General features: G+C 48.8%; 3 protein-coding genes across 3 annotated transcripts in view; 2 read left to right on the top strand and 1 right to left on the bottom strand.

The window, feature by feature from the left end:
- The first annotated feature begins 1,122 nt into the window (after positions 1–1,122).
- On the top strand, positions 1,123–7,044 carry cthrc1a (collagen triple helix repeat containing 1a). The gene is made up of 4 exons (XM_062487172.1): positions 1,123–1,375; positions 4,472–4,690; positions 5,550–5,766; positions 6,712–7,044. Exons 1-4 carry the CDS (start codon positions 1,241–1,243, stop codon positions 6,852–6,854), a joined length of 714 nt encoding a protein of 237 aa, XP_062343156.1. The 5' UTR covers positions 1,123–1,240; the 3' UTR covers positions 6,855–7,044.
- Positions 7,045–7,166: 122 nt separating this feature from the next.
- On the bottom strand, positions 7,167–14,869 carry slc25a32a (solute carrier family 25 member 32a). Its single transcript, XM_062487148.1, has 7 exons — positions 14,024–14,869; positions 13,404–13,554; positions 11,052–11,137; positions 10,686–10,840; positions 9,769–9,882; positions 9,482–9,627; positions 7,167–9,248 (listed from the first exon to the last, which is right to left on the bottom strand). Exons 1-7 carry the CDS (start codon positions 14,229–14,231, stop codon positions 9,122–9,124), a joined length of 987 nt encoding a protein of 328 aa, XP_062343132.1. The 5' UTR covers positions 14,232–14,869; the 3' UTR covers positions 7,167–9,121.
- Positions 14,870–16,315: 1,446 nt separating this feature from the next.
- rims2b (regulating synaptic membrane exocytosis 2b) overlaps positions 16,316–23,144 on the top strand; it is a 47,788-nt gene continuing 40,959 nt past the window's right edge. The window contains exons 1-2 of the mRNA XM_062446039.1: positions 16,316–16,485; positions 17,167–17,348. Coding sequence (XP_062302023.1) covers positions 17,182–17,348 — 167 coding nt within the window. The 5' untranslated portion in view covers positions 16,316–16,485; positions 17,167–17,181. The remainder of the gene's footprint in view (positions 16,486–17,166; positions 17,349–23,144) is intronic.

Genomic DNA, 23,144 nt, shown 5'->3' with positions numbered 1-23,144 from the left:
ACAGATTGACACCCACAGACAGACAATACCAGTGTGTATGTAGCCCCTCCTGATCTCCCCTCACATACATCCACAATTCCACAGCGTATATAACGCCCTGACACTCCCCACCCCCCGACCTCCACCCATACACCCACAATACCACCAGGGCCAGGACCAATGTGGCAGGTGGAGATATGTGGGGTCTTCAAAGAAGTAGCTTAGCTTCACAGTTCTGGGCAACTATCTTCAACTAGCTCTGATGTACTCCTTTTTGTTCTCTCCCGTCCTCTCTTCTCCCCTCTCCCTCCTCTCCCTGCACTCTTCTCCTCTTCCCTCCCCCCACTCTCCTCTCCCTTCCCCCCCTGTACCCTCTCCCATACTCTCCCCTCCTCACCTCTCCCCCATACACCCACAATACCAGCGCAAATGTAGCTTGGCAGTGTAGATGCTTTCAGACTCATTATATAACTCTCCCGCGCGCACACACACATCATACGCACATCATACAAACACATCACACACTCCCTTTTGGACACACAGACAGACACACGCACACACACACGCACACATCCACTTTTTCCATCCACATATCCACACATCCACACCTCCCCCCTCCATACAATCAGCTCGCTGTACTGCGGTGGTCAGTAGCGGGTGTTAAAGCGCGGGGTTCACGCTGCAGTCACATCACACAGCCGAGCACAGTACAAACATCAATTAAAAATCATGATCATAGGCTTGCGTGCCGCACGCTGCAAATGACTGTAATCATGAAAAGTTTATTGCAGACCTATGATATAAGGGGAGATAGATATAGAGAGAGAAAGAGAGAGAAAGAGAGAGAGAGTGAGAGAAAGAGAGAGTGGAGTATTAGTAAGTATTAAAATACACATTAAATATTACCAATATTTACAAGGAAAGCAAATAATTGTGCTTGTAGGTAGGTAGGCCTATTGTAATTTCTGAATGTGTACCTATGGATTAGCTGATGCGGCTGTTTAATCTTTGTGGAGTTTGCTTCAGTACTTCTCCATCACGTTTGGCCGTTTGACAGAGACTTGATTACTGAAAATTCCAGAAATCCCCGAGGATGGATTTCGGGGTTTTCTGAATGACTCGTGCACTGTTCTGCTCTCTGGGTCTAGTCTACCCGTCTCTCCTCTCCACATCCTGCCCCGACCCCACCTCCGCTGGCGGGGGGAGAGACGCTTAGAGATCGGCGCCCTGGGCTTCTTTATGCTGTAATAACGCAGAGAACATGGACGGCACACCGGCTAGCCTGCTCATCTGTCTGTGCCTGGTCATACCGCTATGTGCCGCGGAACAACCGGACAAACCGGACAAACCGAAGCATAGACATCTACGACAGAGAGATGCCGAATTTGTCGATAAAGTAAGTTCATCAGACAGTAAGTTCATCGTAAAGTAAGTTCCTCATGAAGCTTAACAAACTTTGTTGAACTATGTTGGCTGTGCAATGAACGCATTAGGCCTACCTTGATTTACCTCGCGACTGAATGTATTTTTGTGATTGACAATGGCGTGACACGTGGATAAAGTCTAGAGAACGTGAAGCCTGAATCGGTTAACTAACTCCTTCACAATGGTGGTGATAAATTATGACAGTCAAGTTGCAGCGTCAGGCAGCCTCTTAACAGTTAACGATGTACGGTACATGCATTAAGGTTGGCTATATTAGCCTTGGCGTCGCCAACTGTCTCCAATTGTAGACGCGGTTAATGCCCAGTCTGAACTAATAACTGGGGCATGTGCGGTCGAAGGATCTCAGAGTCTGGTGTGTTTGGGAGCTGCTGTGGGCCTAGATGAACAGCAGGATGGAGTTATTCTTCCATCGGATCATTATGAGAACCTTCTTTTTATTCACTTTCATTTAGCAGACGCTTTTGTCTCCACTTGACTTGCATCATCGCATCCTCACTCTTCCCTTCGCACTGCACCTGGACTTTCAGTCTCTCAAACATCTCTCACTCTCCTTTATATATCTACCTCGCTCTCCCCCCCCCTTTCTCTCTCTCTCTCTCTCTCTCTCTCTCTCTCTCTCTCTCTCTCTCTCTCTCTCTCTCTCTCTCTCTCTCTCTCTCTCTCTCTCTCTCCCTTATCTCCTCTCTCTCCCCTCTCTCTCCCTTATCTCCTCTCTCCCTTATCTCCACTCTCTCTTTTCCTTATATATCTCTTCTCCCTCTCACCCCCCCCCCATAAAACATGCTCAGCAGATGTGAAATATAGAGAGAGGGGGGGGGGGTGTAAAAAGAGAGAAATAGAGAGAGTGGGTGGAAGAGGGGAGGAAGAGAGAAAGAGGGAGAGAGAGGGTGGAAGAGGAGAGGTTAGTCAGTTATCACATATGGTCTAGTGAAGTCAGGTTTAGGACCTGACTGGGTTGAGGTGGTTGGGATTCACATTCCTCTCAAACCAGTTCCACCTTTCCAAACACCAGTGTTTTCTTGGTCTAATAGTTAGAATGGGGTCCCAGACCCACATTTGGAGTGCTTGTTTGGTTTGAATTGATTGTGTTTGATAGATCAGTTACGTGTGTTCAAGCACGTCAGTGTATGTACATACACTGACTTGCTCACAGTGAGCATGTAAGTCAGCAGCATGTGTATAGGTGCTATAGGTATAGGTGCGTGTGTGTGTGTGCAAGTCAGTGTGTCAGGTTGCTGAAACACGATTTCGATCAGGATCAATGTGTCGGCGAATGTCAACACACCACACAGGAATGCACCACTCAGGTGAAGAGATGGAGGAGGACGAGAAGTTCGACCCCCCTGCCAACATGGCACATTCCTGCCTTCACTTAAAACAACACCACAACCTGAAACAGGCCCTAAGTTTAAGAGGTTTTGCCCTGACAAAGAAAGGAGCAGGCCTCCGAGATACGCCTTGAGTTTCAACTGCGCAGTAGGTGCATGGGGTCTGAACCACAGGCCTCCAGGGTTGCAGAAGGCCAGAAACCAGACAACCTCCCTGGGCGAACCACGTGGGATAGATTCAAGTAATGAAACCATACAAATAAGAGAAGCGGTATTACATTTAACGGTTTATTCATTCAGCGGACACTTTTTGCCCAAAGTGCATATCGAAAGTACAGGAGAGAATCAAGGATCATAAGTTCACGGTTCATAAAAACAAGAAGATCTGAAGTTTGTAGTTCTACTTAGTATTTCGGTGGTCAGAGTCAAGGAACGGGTCTGTATTTATCTCAACTACAGTGCTACATGGTACAGCACAAACATCCCATCTGAAGTGCAACGGTGTTGTTGAACCTCCACCTACATCAGGAGGAGATGCTTTACTTCAGAAGAGAGAGAGAGAAACATGAGAGAAGGAGAGGAAGAGAGAGAGGGGGGGCGGAAAAGGAGAGGAAGAAAGAAGGGGGTAAGAGGGGGGATGGGGAGAGTGAGAGAGATGATGGCTGTATACAGCGAGAGATACAAAGAAAGAAAGAGAGGTGGAAAGGAGGGAGAGATAGATGATGGCTGTGTAAATGCGTGTAGACCAGGATGTAATTTAGGGAGACTATGTGGTTCAGGGGGCGGGACTAGGGAGAGTCTAACGTGATGAAGAGAGTTTCATTTTTAAAGAGACACAGATACACACACACAGACATACAAATATACAAGCACACACTGTTGCAGTCGCTGTGGCCCCCCCCACCCCCCCTCTCTTTAGAGAGACCAGAGAGAGACCAGAGAGAGACCGGAGAGAGACCAGAGAGAGACCGGAGAGAGACCAGAGAGAGACCAGAGAGAGACCGGAGAGAGACCGGAGAGAGACCGGAGAGAGACCAGAGAGAGACCAGAGAGAGACCAGAGAGAGACCGGAGAGAGACCAGAGAGAGACCGGAGAGAGACCAGAGAGAGACCAGAGAGAGACCGGAGAGAGACCAGAGAGAGACCGGAGAGAGACCAGAGAGAGACCAGAGAGAGACCAGAGAGAGACCGGAGAGAGACCAGAGAGAGACCAGAGAGAGACCAGAGAGAGACCAGAGAGAGACCGGAGAGAGATGTGCTTGGAGATGTGTGGTTTCTCTGTCAGCTTCTAACCACAGTGTTATTGTGTCCACCTCCCCCCTCTGGTGCTGCAGTCTGCTGATCAGAGTACACACACACACACACACACACACACAATGCTCCCGAACTCCGACCACTGAAATACCATAGAACTACACGCTTGTGATCCTTGTGGTTCTCACACTGTTGGGTGTGACTCCCTCGGGATGTGGTGAGTGGCTGCTGGATTACGATAATCAAAACATCTCTCTTCTAAAGACAGTAACTCAAACAATGAAATAGAACATTTACGAGTAATAACATTAACCATTATTACCCGTATTGATTCACAACAGGGGGTAGATAAGAAGGTCGGTGGAAATCATGGAACTCAAAATGAAAACAAAGAAATCTCTAGAAAGAAGATAGATTTATAAGGTTTTGACAATGAAGTGTGTTTCATTGTGTGTGTTTCCCAGTACAGCACGTGTGTGCAGGGCCCGGCTGGTGTCCAGGGCCGTGATGGTAACCCAGGCGTTAATGGCATACCAGGAACCCCAGGGATACCGGGCCGGGACGGGGCCAGGGGGGAGAAGGGGGAGTGCATCAGCGAAAGGTTTGAAGACCCCTGGAGGCCCAACTTCAAACAGTGCGCCTGGAACTCCCTCAACTACGGCATCGACCTGGGCAAGATCGCTGTGAGTAGACCTGCTGGAGGGTCTACAGTATTTTTCGGAAAATAAGCCACCTTTTCTATAAACCGGACCCCACCAGAATGGGAGCTTTGTGTTTGTAAATCCAAGTATAAACCACACTGGAATATAGGCCGCGCTTGATACGGGAACAATGATACCAAGCAATGCACGAGTATAGGCGATCCAACAGCATGCCGTTGTGTAACACACTTCGAAAATGAAAGTAATTCCCGGGAATTAACTAATATTTACCTTTAGACGCGTGAGTTCTAAATATTTCCGACGGCCCCCACAGCGTAAGTTATTTTTCCGAAACGGTAGCTAGCTATCTTTAGTTAGATTCCGGGCTAAGTTAGCTAGCATAATACTCGCAGCAATGCTACTACCATGCTAGTGTTACTTGTTAGCCTTCTCATTAGTACATTTTGAAGCCATACTAAAGCATTTGTGGCATAGTTTTTGGTCCATCGTAAAATATTCAGTTGGAATGTTAGAATGTTTTGTGATAAAAACGTGCTATACGCCGCATCGAAATATAAGCCGCACCACCACAAGAAACATTTAAAATCGGGGTATAAACCACGGCTTTATTTCCGAAAAATACGGTAATCTAGAGTAGCTGAGAGTATAGCCCTCGCTCACCCCCCCTCCCTTCCTCCCCACATCTCTCTGTCCATCTTCCTTCTCCTCTGTTCTCCTCCCCACATTTCTTTCCCCTCCTTCCCTCCCTCTACCCTCTCCTCCCCGTCTCTCTCTCCTCCTCCTATCTCTATCCCTCTCCCCCCTCTCCTCCCCCGTGCCTCCCTCTAACCCCTCCTTTCCCCCTCTCCCTCTCCCCTCCCTCCCTCTCCCCCTCCTCCAGGACTGCACCTTCACCAAGCGGCGTACCGACAGCGCCCTGCGAGTCCTCTTCACCGGCTCGCTGCGTCTGAAGTGTAAGACGGCGTGCTGCCAGCGCTGGTACTTCACCTTCAACGGGGCAGAGTGCACCGCGCCCCTGCCCATAGAGTCCATCATCTACCTGGACCAGGGCAGCCCCGAGCTCAACTCCACCATCAACATACACAGGACTTCCTCAGGTACATCTATACGCCATACACACCCTCAGGGACATATATACACCCTCGACACAATCAGGTACATATTCTGAAGATGCACCATCAGTACCATCATTGGATATAGCTCACTAGATGCACATTTGACTTCAGAGAGGTTGCAGGTTCAAATCTCCCATATGTCGCTTTTCTTCGAAATGAACACCTCCACAGGCCAGGCCACCCAGACCCACAACAGCATGTGCCCCTCAGACCGTGACTGGGTCCTCATGGTCTAGTGGTAAAGGAGACTTGGGTTGAATCCCCCGTGTTAATCAGCACTGCGCTTCCCTGACTGAAATAAACATTCCACCCATCAAACCTAATGAACCCCTCACCTTGCCCACAACCAGGCCAGCGTCAAGTTCAAAGGTCATCGTCGATGTAGAAACTAAAAACAAGCAATCCTGGAATTTCAACAAACACCCCGTTCTTCTCTCTCCCCCCTGGCCGCCTGAAAAACACGCCAGCGAGACGTGTTTGTTTTCTCAAATACCCCAGAGGTTCTGCTGAGCCCAGTGCCTCCCCTCTCTCTGACCTCCCTTCGGAGTGCAGCCTTCGGCCTGTTGTCTTGCTGTCGGTGTGCAGACGAGCAGGCCAGGCGAGGTCGGGGTTAGGGTGTCCGGGCTGTAATTACGGAGCAGGAACCGCTGGTATTTCTGGAGTCCGACACGAAGATAAGCAGGGCTGGGATAGAGGTCAAACACTGGGACATCATCATCCGGTCTCCTGCTGTGCCCTCCAAACACACACACACACGCCGACACACACAACTAAATCCCAAAGAGTCTCTGGTTTCTCCAGTCTGTCTCTCTCTTAAAAGAGTTTTCTATATTATGTGTCTCTCTGTATGCATGCATGTGTACACACGTGTGCATGCACCTACTGTATGTCAACCTGCGTGTTTACCTGTGTGTGTGTGTTCCCCAGTGGAGGGGCTGTGTGAGGGCGTGCACGCGGGGCTTGTGGACGTGGGGATCTGGGTCGGCACGTGTGCAGACTATCCCCGTGGCGACGCTTCCACAGGATGGAACTCCGTGTCGCGTGTCATCATCGAGGAGCTCCCCAAATGAGACGGCGTCTACTTGGTCCCCCCCCTCGCTCCCCCCCTTCCCTCCCCCCCGTCCTCCCCCCCCCCCGTCCTCTTCCTCCCAGACACACACCATCTCTGGCTGTCTCTATGCGACTGGGCCTTTTTTTTATATGATCAACTTACCAAGCCCTGTCTCTGAAAGAAATAAAAACTTTTTTATAGAAACGTTACCTCACCTGTTGTCACGAGTGTGTGAATCTCTATGAAGGTGGTGGGAGAGAGAGAGGGACAGACAGACAGACAGACAGGAAGACAGACAGGAAGACAGACAGACAGGAAGACAACGCCAGAATGAAGTCAACACAAGTCACTTTATTTTATACTAAAATATTCGTAATAAACAAAATACAGGGTAATCTTTAATCCACTCAATCAACTAATCAATCGATCAATTCAGCATGATGGACATTTAGGGAGCTCACAGTCCAGCAAAGCACTTCTCCAGATGTACAAGCCTGCTCTTTTGGTTTTCGGGTTACTGGAAATCCTTTGTTTCATTGCAGTGACAGAGGGAAAAGAATGTCGAAGTCTGAGTTTTCTTGTAAAATAGCTGAGTCATCGTCTGGCCTCCTCCAGCACCCTCTGTTGTGTGCAGAGGGTAGAGGGTGGTCTGTAAAACTACAAACACCCATATACACACATCTCCCTGAAATGTTGCCCAGAACCCAGAGGGCGTAGCAGGGGCTCGTTCGGACCTCCCAGACATCACCCGAGGGTCGGAACCGAGCCGAAACATAAACAGACCAACATAACACACAAGTTAACACAGACGGGTGATTATAGACCAGGTAACGTCCCAACAACATCATTGTCCTCATCATGTCCCTGGAACAAGAATGCACAGATTCGCCGCCCAATCCCGGCGTTGCGTTTTCAGTCCATCGGTTGTATCCGGCTGCTTTCTTTGAAAGTCCAAGAAACATCATCATTTCAGATCCTCTCTTTCATGAGTCAGTCAGTTTTGGTTCCTCGCTTTTCCTGGTCATTCTTTAGTCTCTCTCCGGTCCCCTCCTCCAACAACAACAACAACCCTCAACTTTACATCGTTCCAACTCTGTCTGCGGCACTGCCATGGAAAAAAACCAAAGGTGTCGTGACCAGAGAGAGAAAGGGAGAGGGAGGGAGAGATGGAAGGGGAGATGAGAAGAGAGATGGAAAGGGGCAGAGATGGAAAGGGGCCGAGAGAGAGATGGAAAAGGGAGAGATGGAGAGGGGGAGAGAGAGAGATGGAGAAGGGGAGAAAGAGAGATGGAAAGGGGGAGAGAGATGGAGAGCGGGAGAGAGATGGAGAGGGCCGGGAAAGAGATGGAGAGGGGGAAAGATGGAAAGGGGAGAGAGAGAGAGATGGAAAGGGGAGAGAGAGAGAGAGAGAGAGAGAGAGAGAGAGAGAGAGAGAGAGAGGTAAACAGGGACACTACTCCCTTGTTCCCAGGCAGTTAGGTGCCCAGCAGACCGGAAACACCTCGACCACAAGGCAAGGCCCAGTCACACTGTACACTAGCACTACCTAATGGTCATGTTTACACAAGACATTTGCCGGCAAAATGTATGGTTGTGTGTACACCTGCATAATGCATGTGTATGTATCTGTGTATGTACCCGTGCGTGTGTTTCATATTGTAACACGCTCTCCCACAGTGGGAAACTGCTACTGTAAGTGTTATAGTTTATATAGTTTAGGACTTTGACCTGCTGCACTCTCATACTGCAGTGGTTCATTTCTGTTTAAACCCCACTGTGTACGTCTGTGGATATGGGAGTGTGTGTGTATAAGATGTGTGTGTGTGTGTGAGTGAGTATATAAGATGTGTGGGTGTGTGTGAGTGAGCGTGTATGTCAGTTAGCGTGTGTGTTTGAGTATGTGTGTGTGTGTGTGTGTGAGCGTGTGTGAGAGAGCGTGTATCATTAAGCTGTAGCATCAGCTGTCTGGGCTCCTGTGTGTCTGAGACCTCCACTGTCGCCATCGGCACCAGAGGAAAAGAGCCATCTCTCACACACACACACACAGACACACACACACACACACACACAGTCTCAGCCATGGCTCACTGGATTGTGGTGCTCTCTGGTGGAGAGAAACTAAACTTGGCAGTATTCAGAGTGCAGGGCTGACAGCCAAGGTCATTGGTCCAGGTCTTTAAGGTTGGTTATAGTGTGTGTGCGCGTGTGTGTGTGTCCGTGCGGATGTCTGCGTGTGGATCCACCTGTGTATATGTGTGTGTGGATCCACCTGTGAGCACGAGTGTGTCACTTATACTGTCCTAGCAGCAGCCTGGAGACATTCTCGTAGACCAAGAAGGTGATGCAGCAGGCAGGGATAACCCTGACCAGGTTGGGAACCATGCCTTTATAGAACCCTGCCGCTCCTTCATTACTGTGGACACACACACACACACACAAACATTTACTACAACTTTCCAGAAAAACTAATTGCAGCAGTCTGTCAGGTGTGCGTGTGTTTGTGTGAGTGTGCGTGAGTGTGTCTGTGTGGGTATGGGTGCGTGATTGTGTGAGTGACTGTTTGTGTGACTGTGCGTGAGTGTGTCTGTGTGTATGGGTATGTGTGAGTGTAAGTGTGAGTGTGTGTGTGCCTGTGTGAGTGTGTACCTCCAGGTCCTACAGATACAATCGTTCAGGCCGTTGTAGGTATTGTGTTGGTCTTGCAGCCTCGCGCGCACCACCTGGTAAGGGTACGTGGTTGCCACGGCAAAGAACTTAGAGATGGCTGCCATGGCGATGTACTCCCATGGAGTCTGGAACAAAGGAGACGAGATTACAGTTTAGAGTTGTGTGGGTGTGTACATGTGTGTTTATGTGTGTGTGTTAGTGTGGGTCTGTGGGTGTATGTGTGTGTCTGCGGGCGTTTATATGCGTGCGTGTGTGTGTGTGCTTACCAGCAGGGCTTCGGAGGGCATGTTCTTGTACTTGTTGTAGTCTCTCTTCAGGCCCTCGTAGGTCATGAACTGCAAAGCAGCATGGGAAGTCCCCACCAGTCCAGGGAGAAAGCCCTGCAGACACACAAACACACACAGTCAGTAAACACACACACACATACAGTCAGTACACACAAAACACTACACACACAGTCAGTACACACAAACACTACACGCTGTCAGTACACACACAGACTGCACACACACACAGTCAGTACACACACACTACACGCACACACAGTCAGTACACACACACACAGTCAGTACACACACGCACAGGAACTGTTGTCAGGGCTAGGTTGTTTACTAGGATAGGGTTAGGATTAGTCTAGTGTGCTAGGTTGTGTACTAGGATAGGGTTAGGATTAGTCTAGTGTGCTAGGTTGTGTACCAGGATAGGGTTAGGATTAGTCTAGTGTGCTAGGTTGTGTACTAGGATCATTGAACACACACTCACCATTGAAATAATACCACCCCCCCACCCTAGCCTCAGCCTGTGGGCCAATCAGGTGAGAGAAAATCTCCCTCTACCTCCTGACACTCAGCTGTGACCATGTGTGTTGTTTTTCACCCCGTTCCTGCAACCTTCCTGACATAATTCAGCAGACAACATCTCCACCTAGTGGCTACACTACAGCATAGCATTCCGGGGTATGTGACGGACAGATCCACTAGACGGCTAATGTTATAATAATGGTTCATTTAGCAGACACTTTTATCCAAAGCAATGTACAGGGGGGGGGGGGGGGGATCTGTGACCTTTTGATCTGCAGAGACAGACTGCAGTGGACGGTTGACCCAGATAAGGGTCAGTGACACCAGAACCAGACAGAACTGACCTATGTTGGCCTTTGTTCTGTGTGTGTATGTTTGTGTACCCTGTAGAGTCCCGGGAGGCCCTCATGTTGGTATATCTTCACGAGGGCGTCCAGCATCCCCTTGTACTGCTTCCTGTCCGGGTCAGTGCTGTACTGCAGCACCAGTCTGGTCTTGGTCACCCACACAGGATTGGTCAGGCAGAGGGTCAGCACGCCTGCACAAACACACCGGGGGGGGGGGGGGCAGGGCTCAGACATGCCGGCAGACTAACCAATCAGAGCATGGAGGCTGTTAGGGGTGGAAGTGAGGAAGTGAAGAAGGGTGGAGGTGAAGAAAGGAGAAGGCGAGGAAGTGAGGTGGCCTTTTACAGTCCTCAAAACACAGCCCGTCGCACCCTGCACTGGCCAGAAGAGGGCGCTACTCACCAGCCTCTGCAGCTGAAACCAGGTGCTCTGCTGCACTCAGCTCTGCTTGCCGGCCTTCCTGTGTGTACGCCTTGATGGCGTTATAGCTGCGGGGGGGGGGGGGGGAGTGAGAGATCGTACAGGTTAGAGTTATACAGACTAAGACCAGGCGCTAACATTTCGATGCAAATGACTTCATGTAGCAGATGCTTTTACCAAAGTGGATACAGGGAGTAAAATACCGCTGACTCATCCGAATCCCTGTTTGGGTGTGGGGAATAGGGGGAAGGATTTACGGTGCCCTTGGCTTAGCTTGGCAGGGGCCCACTGTTGGATGTGGCTGTAGGTCACCGTTTGTAAATAAAGCTGTTGTGGAACTTGAATAAACACTTCACAGTGCCCCACAATGTCTTGCAATACATCTGCCTGACATACATGAGCTGTTGGCAGCCAGAGAGAGTTCTTAAAGTACACAAACACACACACACTCAAATTCATACACACACATATACATATACACGTACACACATCACACACACACCTGACTTGGTGAGTCAACAGGCTTATCTGTCGACTGGAGGGATTTCAGACGGATAAACACACTAACGTTCTCCTGGTGAGAGGACGGAAAGATAACAATCCCTGAGAGCCAGAACGTTCCCGTATACGGAACTTTCCGGAACTTTCCAGAAGTTGCCAGATTGCCTTGCTCCTGAATTGGCAAATACCTGTTAACAGCCTTTCTGGGTATTTCCTGATTTGACCTAGGGTCTATTCTGGGACACGGTGTGTTTGCGTTTGAAACCAGATCTGCCTCGGGAGCATGTTTTTTAAGCATGTGAACATGCATGTACAGAAACTAATATTACATATCCTCCCGATACCCAGACACTCATACACATCCCCTGTAGTGGACATTGGTGTTGGGCTAGTAACTTTGCAACCATACTGCCCTTGTATATATTTATTTTGTCCAATTGAGAGGACCAAGAGCTTTCTAATGATGTCATGAATGTCCCCAGGTCTAGTCATGTAGTTAGTCTGTGTGCTTTACCTGTCTGTCTCTCTACTATTCCTGTCTGTCTCTCTACTATTCCTGTCTGTCTTTCTATAATTCCTGTCTGTCTCTCCACCATCCCTGTCTGTCACTCCACCATCCCTGTCTGTCACTCCACCATCCCTGTCTGTCACTCCACCATCCCTGTCTGTCTCTCTGCAATCCCTGTCTCTCTACCTGTCTGTCTCTACCAGCCCTGTCTGTCTCTTCACCTATCTGTCTCTCTACCAGCCCTGTCTGTCTCTTCACCTGTCTGTCTCTCCACCATCCCTGTCTGTCTCTCCACCATCCCTGTCTGTCTCTTCACCTGTCTGTCTGTCCACCATCCCTGTCTGTCTCTCCACCATCCCTGTCTGTCTCTCCACCATCCCTGTCTGTCTGTCTGTCTGTCTTTCTACCAGCCCTGTCTGTTTCTTTACCTGTATAAAACATGCAGGCAGGGGAACAATTAGGCCAATAACTTTCCAACCACAAGGCTCAGCTTAGAACCCTAACCCTGCTACAAGATTACTATTGGCTGCTGGCAAGTGGGGTGGGTCCGGGCAAAGCCAGTCATGTTGGCCTGCGGGCATCGCCATGGGGATGGAATGTTGCACTTCAAATGCTGATCAACCGTCAGGGAGGGGTCTGGTGCTGTGTCCTGATAATGAGTTCTGGTACTTGGTACTGATACTGGGTCCTGGTACTGGTCCTAGGTTCTAGTACTGGTTCTGGTGCTGAGTTGGAATACTGGATTCAGATACTGGGTTCTGGTTCTTGGTTCTGGCACTGGGTTCTGGTACTGGGTTCTAGTACTGGGTTCTGATACTGGGTTTAGGTACTGGGTTCTACTTCTGGTACTGGGTTTAGGTACTGGGTTCTGGTGCTGGGTTCTAGTTCTGGAACTGGGTTCTGGTACTGGGTTCTGGTGCCGAGTTCTTTCTGGCCAGCCTGATTAGTTTGGACACATACCTCCATTTCACCACATCACATGACTTAGTCATGACATGATGATTGGGTGTGTTGAGTGGAATCGTGGTCTACGTGTGTGGGTGGCGTGCGCGTGTCCATCTGTGTGTGTTTATATACAATGTGTAGTAAATGTATATGTGTCCATGTGTGTGTATATATGTGTGTGTGTGTGCTATCTGTGGTGTATACGTGTGTATACTATGTGTGTGTGTTCAGGCAGTCAGGGCAGAATAGCCACACCCCTCGTCATTTCACAAGAAGACAGAGAGACGAGGAGAGAACACACAACAAAACACAATCCAGAAACGTCCTGCCTCCCTACTTTCACTTCCTGCTTCTCTACACTTCCTGTTTGGAGTACTCACAAGAGGAAGTAGAGTCCCCAGGAAGCGCCGGCGCCCCAGATGTTGGGGGTGACCCCCTGGTAGAGGCCCCGCAGGCCCTCCACCTGCCAGATGGAGCGCATGCAGTGGACCACCCCCTCGTACTGGGGACGGATCTGCACTCCGTCACTCACTGGGATGGAGCACACACACACACACACACAGTTAGACACACATGGGTAGACACACACAAGTGGAGACACATTCACACAGGTACACACACACACAGTAAACACAAGCACAGATGTACACGTACAGCACACACAGATTTAGACATACAGGAACAGGGTGGTGGACACACACACACAGATTCATCATCCTAATTTATGATCCAACAGTCAAGGTACTATGTAAAACATGCAGAGGGGCTTAGCCCCCATAAAGCTAAACCCCCATAACCTCCCCGCCCCCCACCCCACCCCCGTCAGCCATGAGAAACGAGGACGCAGCGAAAGACAGTATCTGTGTTACCACTGGGCAGACTGGGTCCAGGCGGAAACTAGGTCAATGAAAACGCCCCTTACTCAGCAAATAGGCTTACATACAGCCCTCGAAAACAAAGGGCCACGCACACGTCCGCGCGCGCATAGAAACTTACTCACCTGCAAACCTGATCTTCACCAGATCTAACGGGTGCAGCACCATTGTTGATATGACGCCTCCACAAAGCCCCGCTGCAAGGTTTTCATACTGTATGTGACTCAGCAAGCGCCGAAGGTTGTCTGTTATTGAATACCCCGTGTCTGCACGGTCGCTCGTAACGGGGATAGTCGCAGCGACCGTTTGCCGTTGACTAGACATCGAAGTCATGCTTGTTGTTGACAAGCTTGCAGCTTCCCTTCCTGTAGTAGCAGCGAGGAGACACACAGCGCAGTAAAATCGAGACGACTTCTGCAGACAGCGCGCTATTAAGTCATCACAATCGGTCTGTCAAGTTCACTTATCAAGTATGCTATAAATGATAGCCGTCCGACCACCGTGACATGAACGCGTCTCTTAGCATGACCTCTGTTGCGAATCCCAGATATGAGGATGTGGACCATGCCAGTGTTTGTGAGCGAGATACAGAACACTGCAGTGGAGAGAATCGCGCATGTGCAAAGCGTCTCAAGCGACGATCTCAAGCACATCTGCACCGCCTGGCTCAGTGTCGCGGCTGAGAGTAGCGTTCGCACAGATCTAATCCACGGCGCAGGCCCGCTACTTTTATACCGCTGCCAGTAGGAAAAGGCTGTCCCATGGTGCCTCATTCGACATAAGCGCTTTAACCGTCTTCCAAAAGTCCAAAATGAAAACAACGCACTCAGGCCCCCAGCACGGGCTTGGCTAATGCCAGCTGTCCCTGACTAAGCTAAAGCTGCGTGATGCGGATTCTTAAATAGTCTGCAGCAGGCCTTGTTGTTGTGGTTGGGTAGGCGATAATCACTGAAGTATTGTCACCATCGTCCAATGAGTAGAAAAATGGTGACTGGGCGGGGAGCATCCGTAATAAGTGTTGTTTTGAAAAAGCCAGTTTGTGTCACAATATTTTACATTTGTTTGGCATACCATTTGCATTGTTGCATTATTAAATCCAGTTTCCTACCTCACCAAATGAACACAATAGATAGAACATTTCAGGACAGAGAAAGTCAATACATTTAGTGCTAATCAGTGCTTTGCAGTTTAAATGAATCGTGCTTTACTAGTTGTGAATAATACGAACTATGGTCAGAGGAATTAATTGCTTAAAACTTTGGGGTTCCATGGAACGGTAGGATTTTCGTAAATGTACAGAGTATACATGGGTACAGAGTTCTATTTTCATGTTCAACACGATAAAACAGGATTTTTACATAACCATTATAGCACTAGTAGAATACTAAGATTGAACTGTGATTCCACATTCCAGAAACTTTCTGAATGTTCTACTGTAAGTAAACATGGTTGTGTGTGCTGTGACCTGAATGGTGTTTTGGATTGCAAGCACACACACACACGCACACACACACACGTTTTAACCCAACCATATTAAGAGTTTAAGATATGTTAGATAGTGTTATATACTGTGTGTTAAATCGTGTTAGATATGTTAGACAGTGTTAGAAATGTGTGCAAGAGAGTAATGTTAGTGTTGTATTAGAGGGTGTTAGATATGATAGTGTGAGATAGAGGTTGTTAGATATGTTAGAGAGTGTTAGATGGTGTTAGATAGGGTGAGATATGTTCAAGTGTAACATAGAGCTTTAAGATACACTGTTCTCAATACACAGGTCACACCCACACAGAGAGGTGGAATTTTGAAAAGATAGGAAGAGAGAGAGAGAGAGAGAGTGAAAGAGAGAGTTAAAGAGAGAGTATGGGTCTTTATATTTACACTTTATATATACATTAACATTTATTGAAGGATCAGAAGTGCATACATGCACTATAGTTCTTACAGTACTTTTGTAGTCAGAGGAACGGTCTGTATTCAGCAGATATTCTCAGAGTTATTCTGTCTTATTTATGTTCTATTTGTATACGCTCTCTATTGCAGGCCTATGTAGGGTACTGCATATAATATTGTAGGTTATTCTATCGTAGGCCTACTCTATTCTATTTGATGCTACTCTATTCTATTTTATACTATGTTTTAGTTAATTCTAATAGCCTACTGAATGCATAGGTAATGTGTGGTTGAAGTCCACCATTCTCAAAATATGGAAAATAATCATAATTCATGAAATCATATCAGCTCGAAACCTCTCTGCGTTTACCTGCCGCGGCTATCAATGAACCGGCCAGGAGCCCCGCGCGCACTTCCGCTCTACCCCGCCCGCGCGAGGCAGCTGATCTTTGTTGTACGTAATACTATCGCTCCGCCCCTCCGTCCTATGGGGATTTTTTCCTCTCAATGCATCCATTTTTGTGCATTCAAGAAATATCCAAGAACCCCCACAGCACCAGCGCCTGCAGAGACAGCGGAAGCGGGGAACGCGAGACACCGGGTCTGAAACGGACCATCTATGGGACGAGAAACATCTCTCGGTAGTCAAGGACAACGATGGGTTAGGCGGGATTCATCATGATTGCGAAATAAAAGGCAAGGACCTGTCACAGTCCGCTGGCTCTCTGCATGTTCAGAACCGCTCGCGCCTTGCACGAGAACCGCGGGGCGGATGAGGATGGACGGTGCCCAGTGTGGGAATATGATTCAGCTGACGGAGGCGACCGCGCGCCTCACAGCCAGTGAATAGACGATTTGAGTGTGTCTGTTGGGTCCATTGGTTTCTGTGAAGGCTGTATGGCGAAACAAGCGAATATAATGGTCATGGCGTTGGGCCAGGGATTCATACCCATAGATAATGTTTATATACAGAACATACCCTATCTGAATAAGACTTCACATTACTGATTATACCGCCTAGTTTGTGACATGGCTATGGTCGTGTTTGCAGCGTGCACGCTAGAGGGGCGTCTGGGAGGTGGCGAGGCGGGATGCAGCATGTGTTTTTGGGGACAACTAATCCAGTACCGGTCCGGTAGATCTGTTGGGCGTCTTGAGCCTTGTAATAACACGGTTCAAGGCGACCAGAGAACCGAATGCTGATACAGATGTCATATATGTTTCCTCAGTCTGCTATGACTGTGTAACATTCCTCTGTTGGGGTCTCATTGATGGTATTAAAGCTCTCTAGCGCACAAGGAATCAGGAAATAAGTAGTTAATGTTAACTTTTGACAGGCCGCCCTTCACACAGAGACCTTTTTTATTGTCCTTTTAGCAAATCTGTCTGAAGATGTCAGCACCGCTCGGGCCACCGGGCGGGCCTGCAGCTCCGGTAACCGGTCCAGGCGAGCCGGACCTACCGGACCTAAGCCATCTAACGGAGGAGGAACGGAAAATCATCCTCTCTGTCATGGATAGACAGAAGAAAGAGGAGGAGAAGGAACAGACCATGCTAAAGTAAGCCATTTACGCTCTCAAGGTGTGTTCGCGTGTGTGTGTGTGTGTGTGTGTGTGTGTGTGTGTGTGTGTGGAGAAGCGGGAGTGCTGATGGTTAGCCGTGACCGACTGTGCCGCAGCTCAAACTCGCGCACAACGGCAGGATGATAGATCTGGACTTGCGATGTCTCTGCTGTGCTGGTCTCTGCCACCTCAAACGGTCTCAGCTCATTGACAATGATGATTTTTAAAGCCACCCTGGGGATCAGTGAGGGAATGTTATCCCTATCGTCTGCCTGTAACAAGCACGGTCACTGTCCGTGTTGACATTAGGCTTGCGAAGCCCCCACTGTAATCTGAGCCAAACATGGAGGCGCGCGCAGACGTCGCACGGAATGACAGCGCGCGCTCCGCACTCGGTTTTCTTATGCTAATACTTGTACGTCGACGGTAGTTTTAGGAATAGAGATGGGAGATTCTTTTTTTCTCATAGTGGAGGGCTATCCCCTTGTCCTGCTGTCAGTGCGCCGCGGCCTTGCTGGCTAGCCGCCTCTGCCGCTTTGGGTTGGGTTAGCAGCGGGCGCCATCTTCACAGACACCAGCCTATCAGATGGGCTTTTAGTAGAGATTAGCGGCCGTTTAAACGAAACAGTCACAGTCGGAAAGATCAGACTTGAAATGTGACTGATGTCCCCGCATCGTATTTACGTTCATGTTGTCGACGCTCTCCCGGTAGCGTATAGGCTACCCGTCAGTATCGCGTCAGCCCTCTACTTTCAGCACCCAGGAACTGTCCACTGTTTCTCGACAGATAGCCGCTGGGGAATTTTTGCAGTAGGCTATACAGGAAAACTACCGTGTCACGACCAAGCCTGACTTGCGGGCAGTGTGATAAAACTATTAAACGTTTTGGCCAGTAACTGTACCTTCAGGTGTGTGGGCTAGTGAAATACGCTGCATTCTATACACCCGCCAGCGGCTTGAAAGCGAGGGCTGGAAACATAGATATTTACATGGTTCGCTGTTATAGCTGAGTTAAACGTCCTTCAGAGCTGCATAATTTAGTATTAACCGAGTTATATTTCTAGTTATAGCCTACATCAAAGATATAGCATTTTGCCGAAGGCAAGACTTGCTTTTTAATCTATATAGGTTGTAGACTTGCTAGTCATTTGATAGTAGGATGAATACGTATTGTAACAATGTACAGACATGTCAGTCTCCCAAAAGACATGATTGCCAAAGGTGATGAGGATTTGGTAGTGAACTCAGAAACATTGACTCCATAAACCTGTGTCTCATGCACACATGGAGATGCCCGCCCGCCCACACACACAAACACACAAACAGACCCACTTACATGCACATACATAAACTCACACAAAGAAACACTCACATACACGCACTCATAAACACACACACACACACACACACACACACAAATGTACATGAGGACACACCCACACACAGATACTCATTTCTGTCTTCTTCAGAGAGCAAGCCCTTCTGAGACCACTGTGCTTTCACATGCAGTTCTCCCTCCACCCTGAAGGTGACACTGTCCGTCTGTCTTGGGAAAGAGCCTGTCTGTCTGTCTGTCTGGGGAGAGAACCTGTCAGTCTTGGAAAAGAGCCTAACTATCTGGGGAAAGAACCTGTCAGTCGGTCTGGGCAGAGAACCTGTCTGTCTGTCAATGTGGGGAGAGAGCCTGTATAGCGGAGGGAGAAGAGGAGAATAAATTACAGGGAGGAAAGAGGAGGAGAAAAAGATGAAGAGAGTAAAGAGATGGAGAAGAGAGAGGAGGAATGAGAAAAGACAGGATTAGGGGAGGAGAGAGGACTGGAATGGTGGACCAGGGTTAGGGGTCAGAGGTCAGGGGTCTGTGTTAGACTGTGTCCCTCTGCCCTCAGCAGTGGCCCTAGCACCCTGCCATCCAGGAAGCAGACAGCCTGGTCCTCTACCAGCCCCTGGGGAGAGGTGATCCTCACACACAACTGTTTATACAACCTGGTAACATAGCGCCTCTCCTCCCCTCCCCTTTCCTCTCCTCTCCTCTTGAACTAGCAGGACCCACCTCCCCAAACGCTTACACATTCTCTAACCGACACATAGTGTGCACGCACACACATTAACACACACACACTCTAATGCACACACACACATTAACACAGACACTCTTGAACACACACGCAAACACACCTTTGGTCTCCTGAGCTTAGTTATTCCCCAGATCCAATTAGAGCAACAGCCTAGGAGGGCTAACAGGCTAACAGAGGGCTTATTAGACCCCCTGCTCACCAGTACACACACACACACACACTCACTCACACACATACACATACACACCCACACAGACAGGCACACACACACACACACACACACACACACACACACCTACACACAGCAACACACACTTACACACACTCATTGTCTCTCTTTCTCTCCCACACACAGCCACTCACACACACACACTCTCTCACTGTTGCTCTCTCTGTGTGTGGGCTAAGAGGGAGTGTCTGACTCCAGTGAAATCAGCAGCAGTGAGAGAACGTTTGAGGCTGGGGTAGAGCAGGGTAGGACCAGACCATGCACCTTACATCGTAGCAGAGGTGTGTCACATGACAGGAGTGGGTCACATGACAGAGGGACAGGGCTCTGTGGGTTTCCATTGCCACTGTATGTGTGTGTGTGGATATTTGTGTGTGTGTGTTTTTTGTACTGCAGGGGGTCTACGCATAGCAGTACGATAATGAAAAAAATTGGATTGCAGTGTTTTTAGAGATGGACTTGGTAACACTATCATCATGGACCTCATCCTCAGCAGACAGTCCCTGGGCGATCCCATACACCTGCCCAGGGCCTCAAACTCAGCAGACAGTCCCTGGACGATCCCATACACCTGCCCAGGGCCTCAAACTCAGCAGAAAGTCCCTGGACGATCCCATACACCTGCCCAGGGCCTCAAACTCAGCAGAAAGTCCCTGGACGATCCCATACACCTGCCCAGGGCCTCAAACTCAGCAGAAAGTCCCTGGACGATCCCATACACCTGCCCAGGGCCTCAAACTCAGCAGACAGTCTTTGGATGATCCCATACACCTGCCCAGGGCCTCAAACTCAGCAGACAGTCCCTGGGCGATCCCATACACCTGCCCAGGGCCTCAAACTCAGCAGAAAGTCCCTGGACGATCCCATACACCTGCCCAGGGCCTCAAACTCAGCAGAAAGTCCCTGGACGATCCCATACACCTGCCCAGGGCCTCAAACTCAGCAGAAAGTCCCTGGACGATCCCATACACCTGCCCAGGGCCTCAAACTCAGCAGACAGTCTTTGGATGATCCCATACACCTGCCCAGGGCCTCAAACTCAGCAGACAGTCTCTGGATGATCCCATACACCTGCCCAGGGCCTCAAACTCAGCAGACAGTCTCTGGATGATCCCATACACCTGTCCAGGGCCTCAAACTCAGCAGACAGTCCCTGGACGATCCCATACACCTGCCCAGGGCCTCGACCCCTCCCAAAATACCCATAGTGTTTATATGAATAATAACAACATTGTTTATTTGGCAGATGCTTTATCCAAAGCAACACACGAGGGGGGATTTGAACCTGTGATCTCTTTATCTGATGGCAAATGCTCTACCACTGTGCTCCACCCATCCCAGCTCTGAGTACAGACAGGAGACTGACTTCTAGATGGTTCTGTGATGGTCTTGTCAGTAGAACACTTAGAGTACCTTTTATGCAAGAACCCTTTGTGATCCCTGCCATGATCCTGGACAGAACATTGTAAGGTATTCTGGACAGAAGGTTCTAGATGGACTGATGGCAGGTTTTCCATTAAGAGCCCATGGAACAGGATTGCCGTTCATCCCATTTACATTCTATTAATTTTGCAGATGCTTTTATCCAAAGCGGCATATAAATATGGCTTCTAAAAAGTACAGCATAAAATCAAGGATCAGAAATCCATAAAGTTCTAAGAGTGGTTCAATGGTAAAGTCTACATTACCTAGACAGTGCAAAGTAACCACATCTCAGCAACCAGACACAGTGCAAAGTAACCACATCTCAGCTACCAGGCACAGTGCAAAGTAACCACATCTCAGCAACCAGACACAGTGCAAAGTAACCACATCTCAGGCACCAGGCACAGTGCAATAATAACAACTTCTTCTGTGGTCCAGAAGAGACAGCAAGGCCTTGTCACACCAGAGCAACACCACTTCCATTTCATTCACCATCGCTATTATTATATCCTTATTATTTGATCCTTCGTCTTCCCTCTCTCCCTCTTTCTCGTTCTCTCTCTCTCTCTCTCTCTCTCTCTCTCTCTCTCTCTCTCTTTATCTTTCTCTCTCTCTGTCTCTCTCTGTGTGTCATACATACCTCATTATTATTTACGTCACTTAAATATGATTTGTTGTTGTTTTCTAACTGTGTCTTTTGTCATTTTAAGTCTGACAGTAATATGCTTTGTGTCTTGTATCACTTTCTTGTCTTTCTCTACAAGTTCTTTATGTCATCATTCTGTTGTTTTGATGTCCTATAGTTTGTTGCTGCTGTTGCCCTGTGTGTCTGTGTGCTGAGCTGTGTGTGCCATGTCTTTATAGGGAACCTGAGGAACCAAAGCCACAATCCTCTCAGTAAGTACTCAATCTCCCAGAGTGCACTTGGCTTCGATTCCCCTTCCTATAGCTCTGACATTCCTGTGGCCCTGTGTCCTCTGTGCACTGAAGTGTTTCCCACCTTGCTGTCGTCCCCACGGCCCCCTGGCTAACTTCTGACCCTCTTCACCACTGCCTTCGTTGTTGTGGCTAGCTTTAGCTTTAGCTTCACCTCCTTCCCTGTGCAAAGTAGCATAATAGCAATGTTCTCTACTGATGGCCCCCTCACCCAGACACACACACTTACACATACAAATACTCACACACCTATACAGGTACACTGACACACGCACATTTACGCTCACACATTTACACATACAAATACATACACAGACATACATTAGTACTGGACATATACACACACGCACACATTCTCAGTGCTGCCAGCTTCACCCCGCTGTGCTTGTTTGAACAGGTGGAATCCCTTTAGTGGGATCACTGAGCTGGTAACTAACGTTCTCCAGCCCCAGCTGTCAAGGTCCCCCACCGAGGACCCTGCCAAGACGTGAGTATACTCCCCCAGCTAGCTCCCCGAGCTAACGTTAACTCTGCACAGCTAGCTCCCCGAGCTAACGTTAACTCCCGAGCTAATGCTATCTTCCTGACTTAAAGCTAACTTCCTAAGCTAACATTAACTTTCCACAGCTAGTTGCCCAAAATAACCCTAGCTTCCTAAGCTAATGCTAACTTTCCACTGCTATCTCCCCAAACTAACACTAGCTCCCCACATCTAGCTCTCTGAGCTAACACCTGCTCCTAGCACTGCATAAGTCTAGCCTTTACATCCATAGGCTACCGCCGCACAGCACAACTAGCATTAACTCTCTGACCTAAAGCCTACCATGCCTACACATCTGCAGGCTAATGTAGCACAGCTAGTGTTAGCTTCTTGGGCCTTAGCACTGCAGGCTAACACAGCACAGCTTCCACACACTTTAAGTGGATGCTGACTCAGTGTTTGACAGTAGAGAGGCTGAGCTCTGCAGAGCAGTCTACGCTGACTGATGATCATGGCGATGAATGATGATGATGATGATGATACTAAAAGATGAGTCGGCTACATCTTTACACTCCCCGTTCCTCGTCTTGGCGAGAAAGAGAAGAGTCTGACCCCCTCCCCCCCCACCACCCCAGGTTCCTGTCCTT

The sequence above is a fragment of the Osmerus eperlanus genome, chromosome 20 (assembly GCF_963692335.1).
Source record: "Osmerus eperlanus chromosome 20, fOsmEpe2.1, whole genome shotgun sequence".
Classification (NCBI taxonomy): Eukaryota; Metazoa; Chordata; class Actinopteri; order Osmeriformes; family Osmeridae; genus Osmerus; species Osmerus eperlanus.
This window is presented reverse-complemented; position numbering and strand designations above follow the sequence as displayed.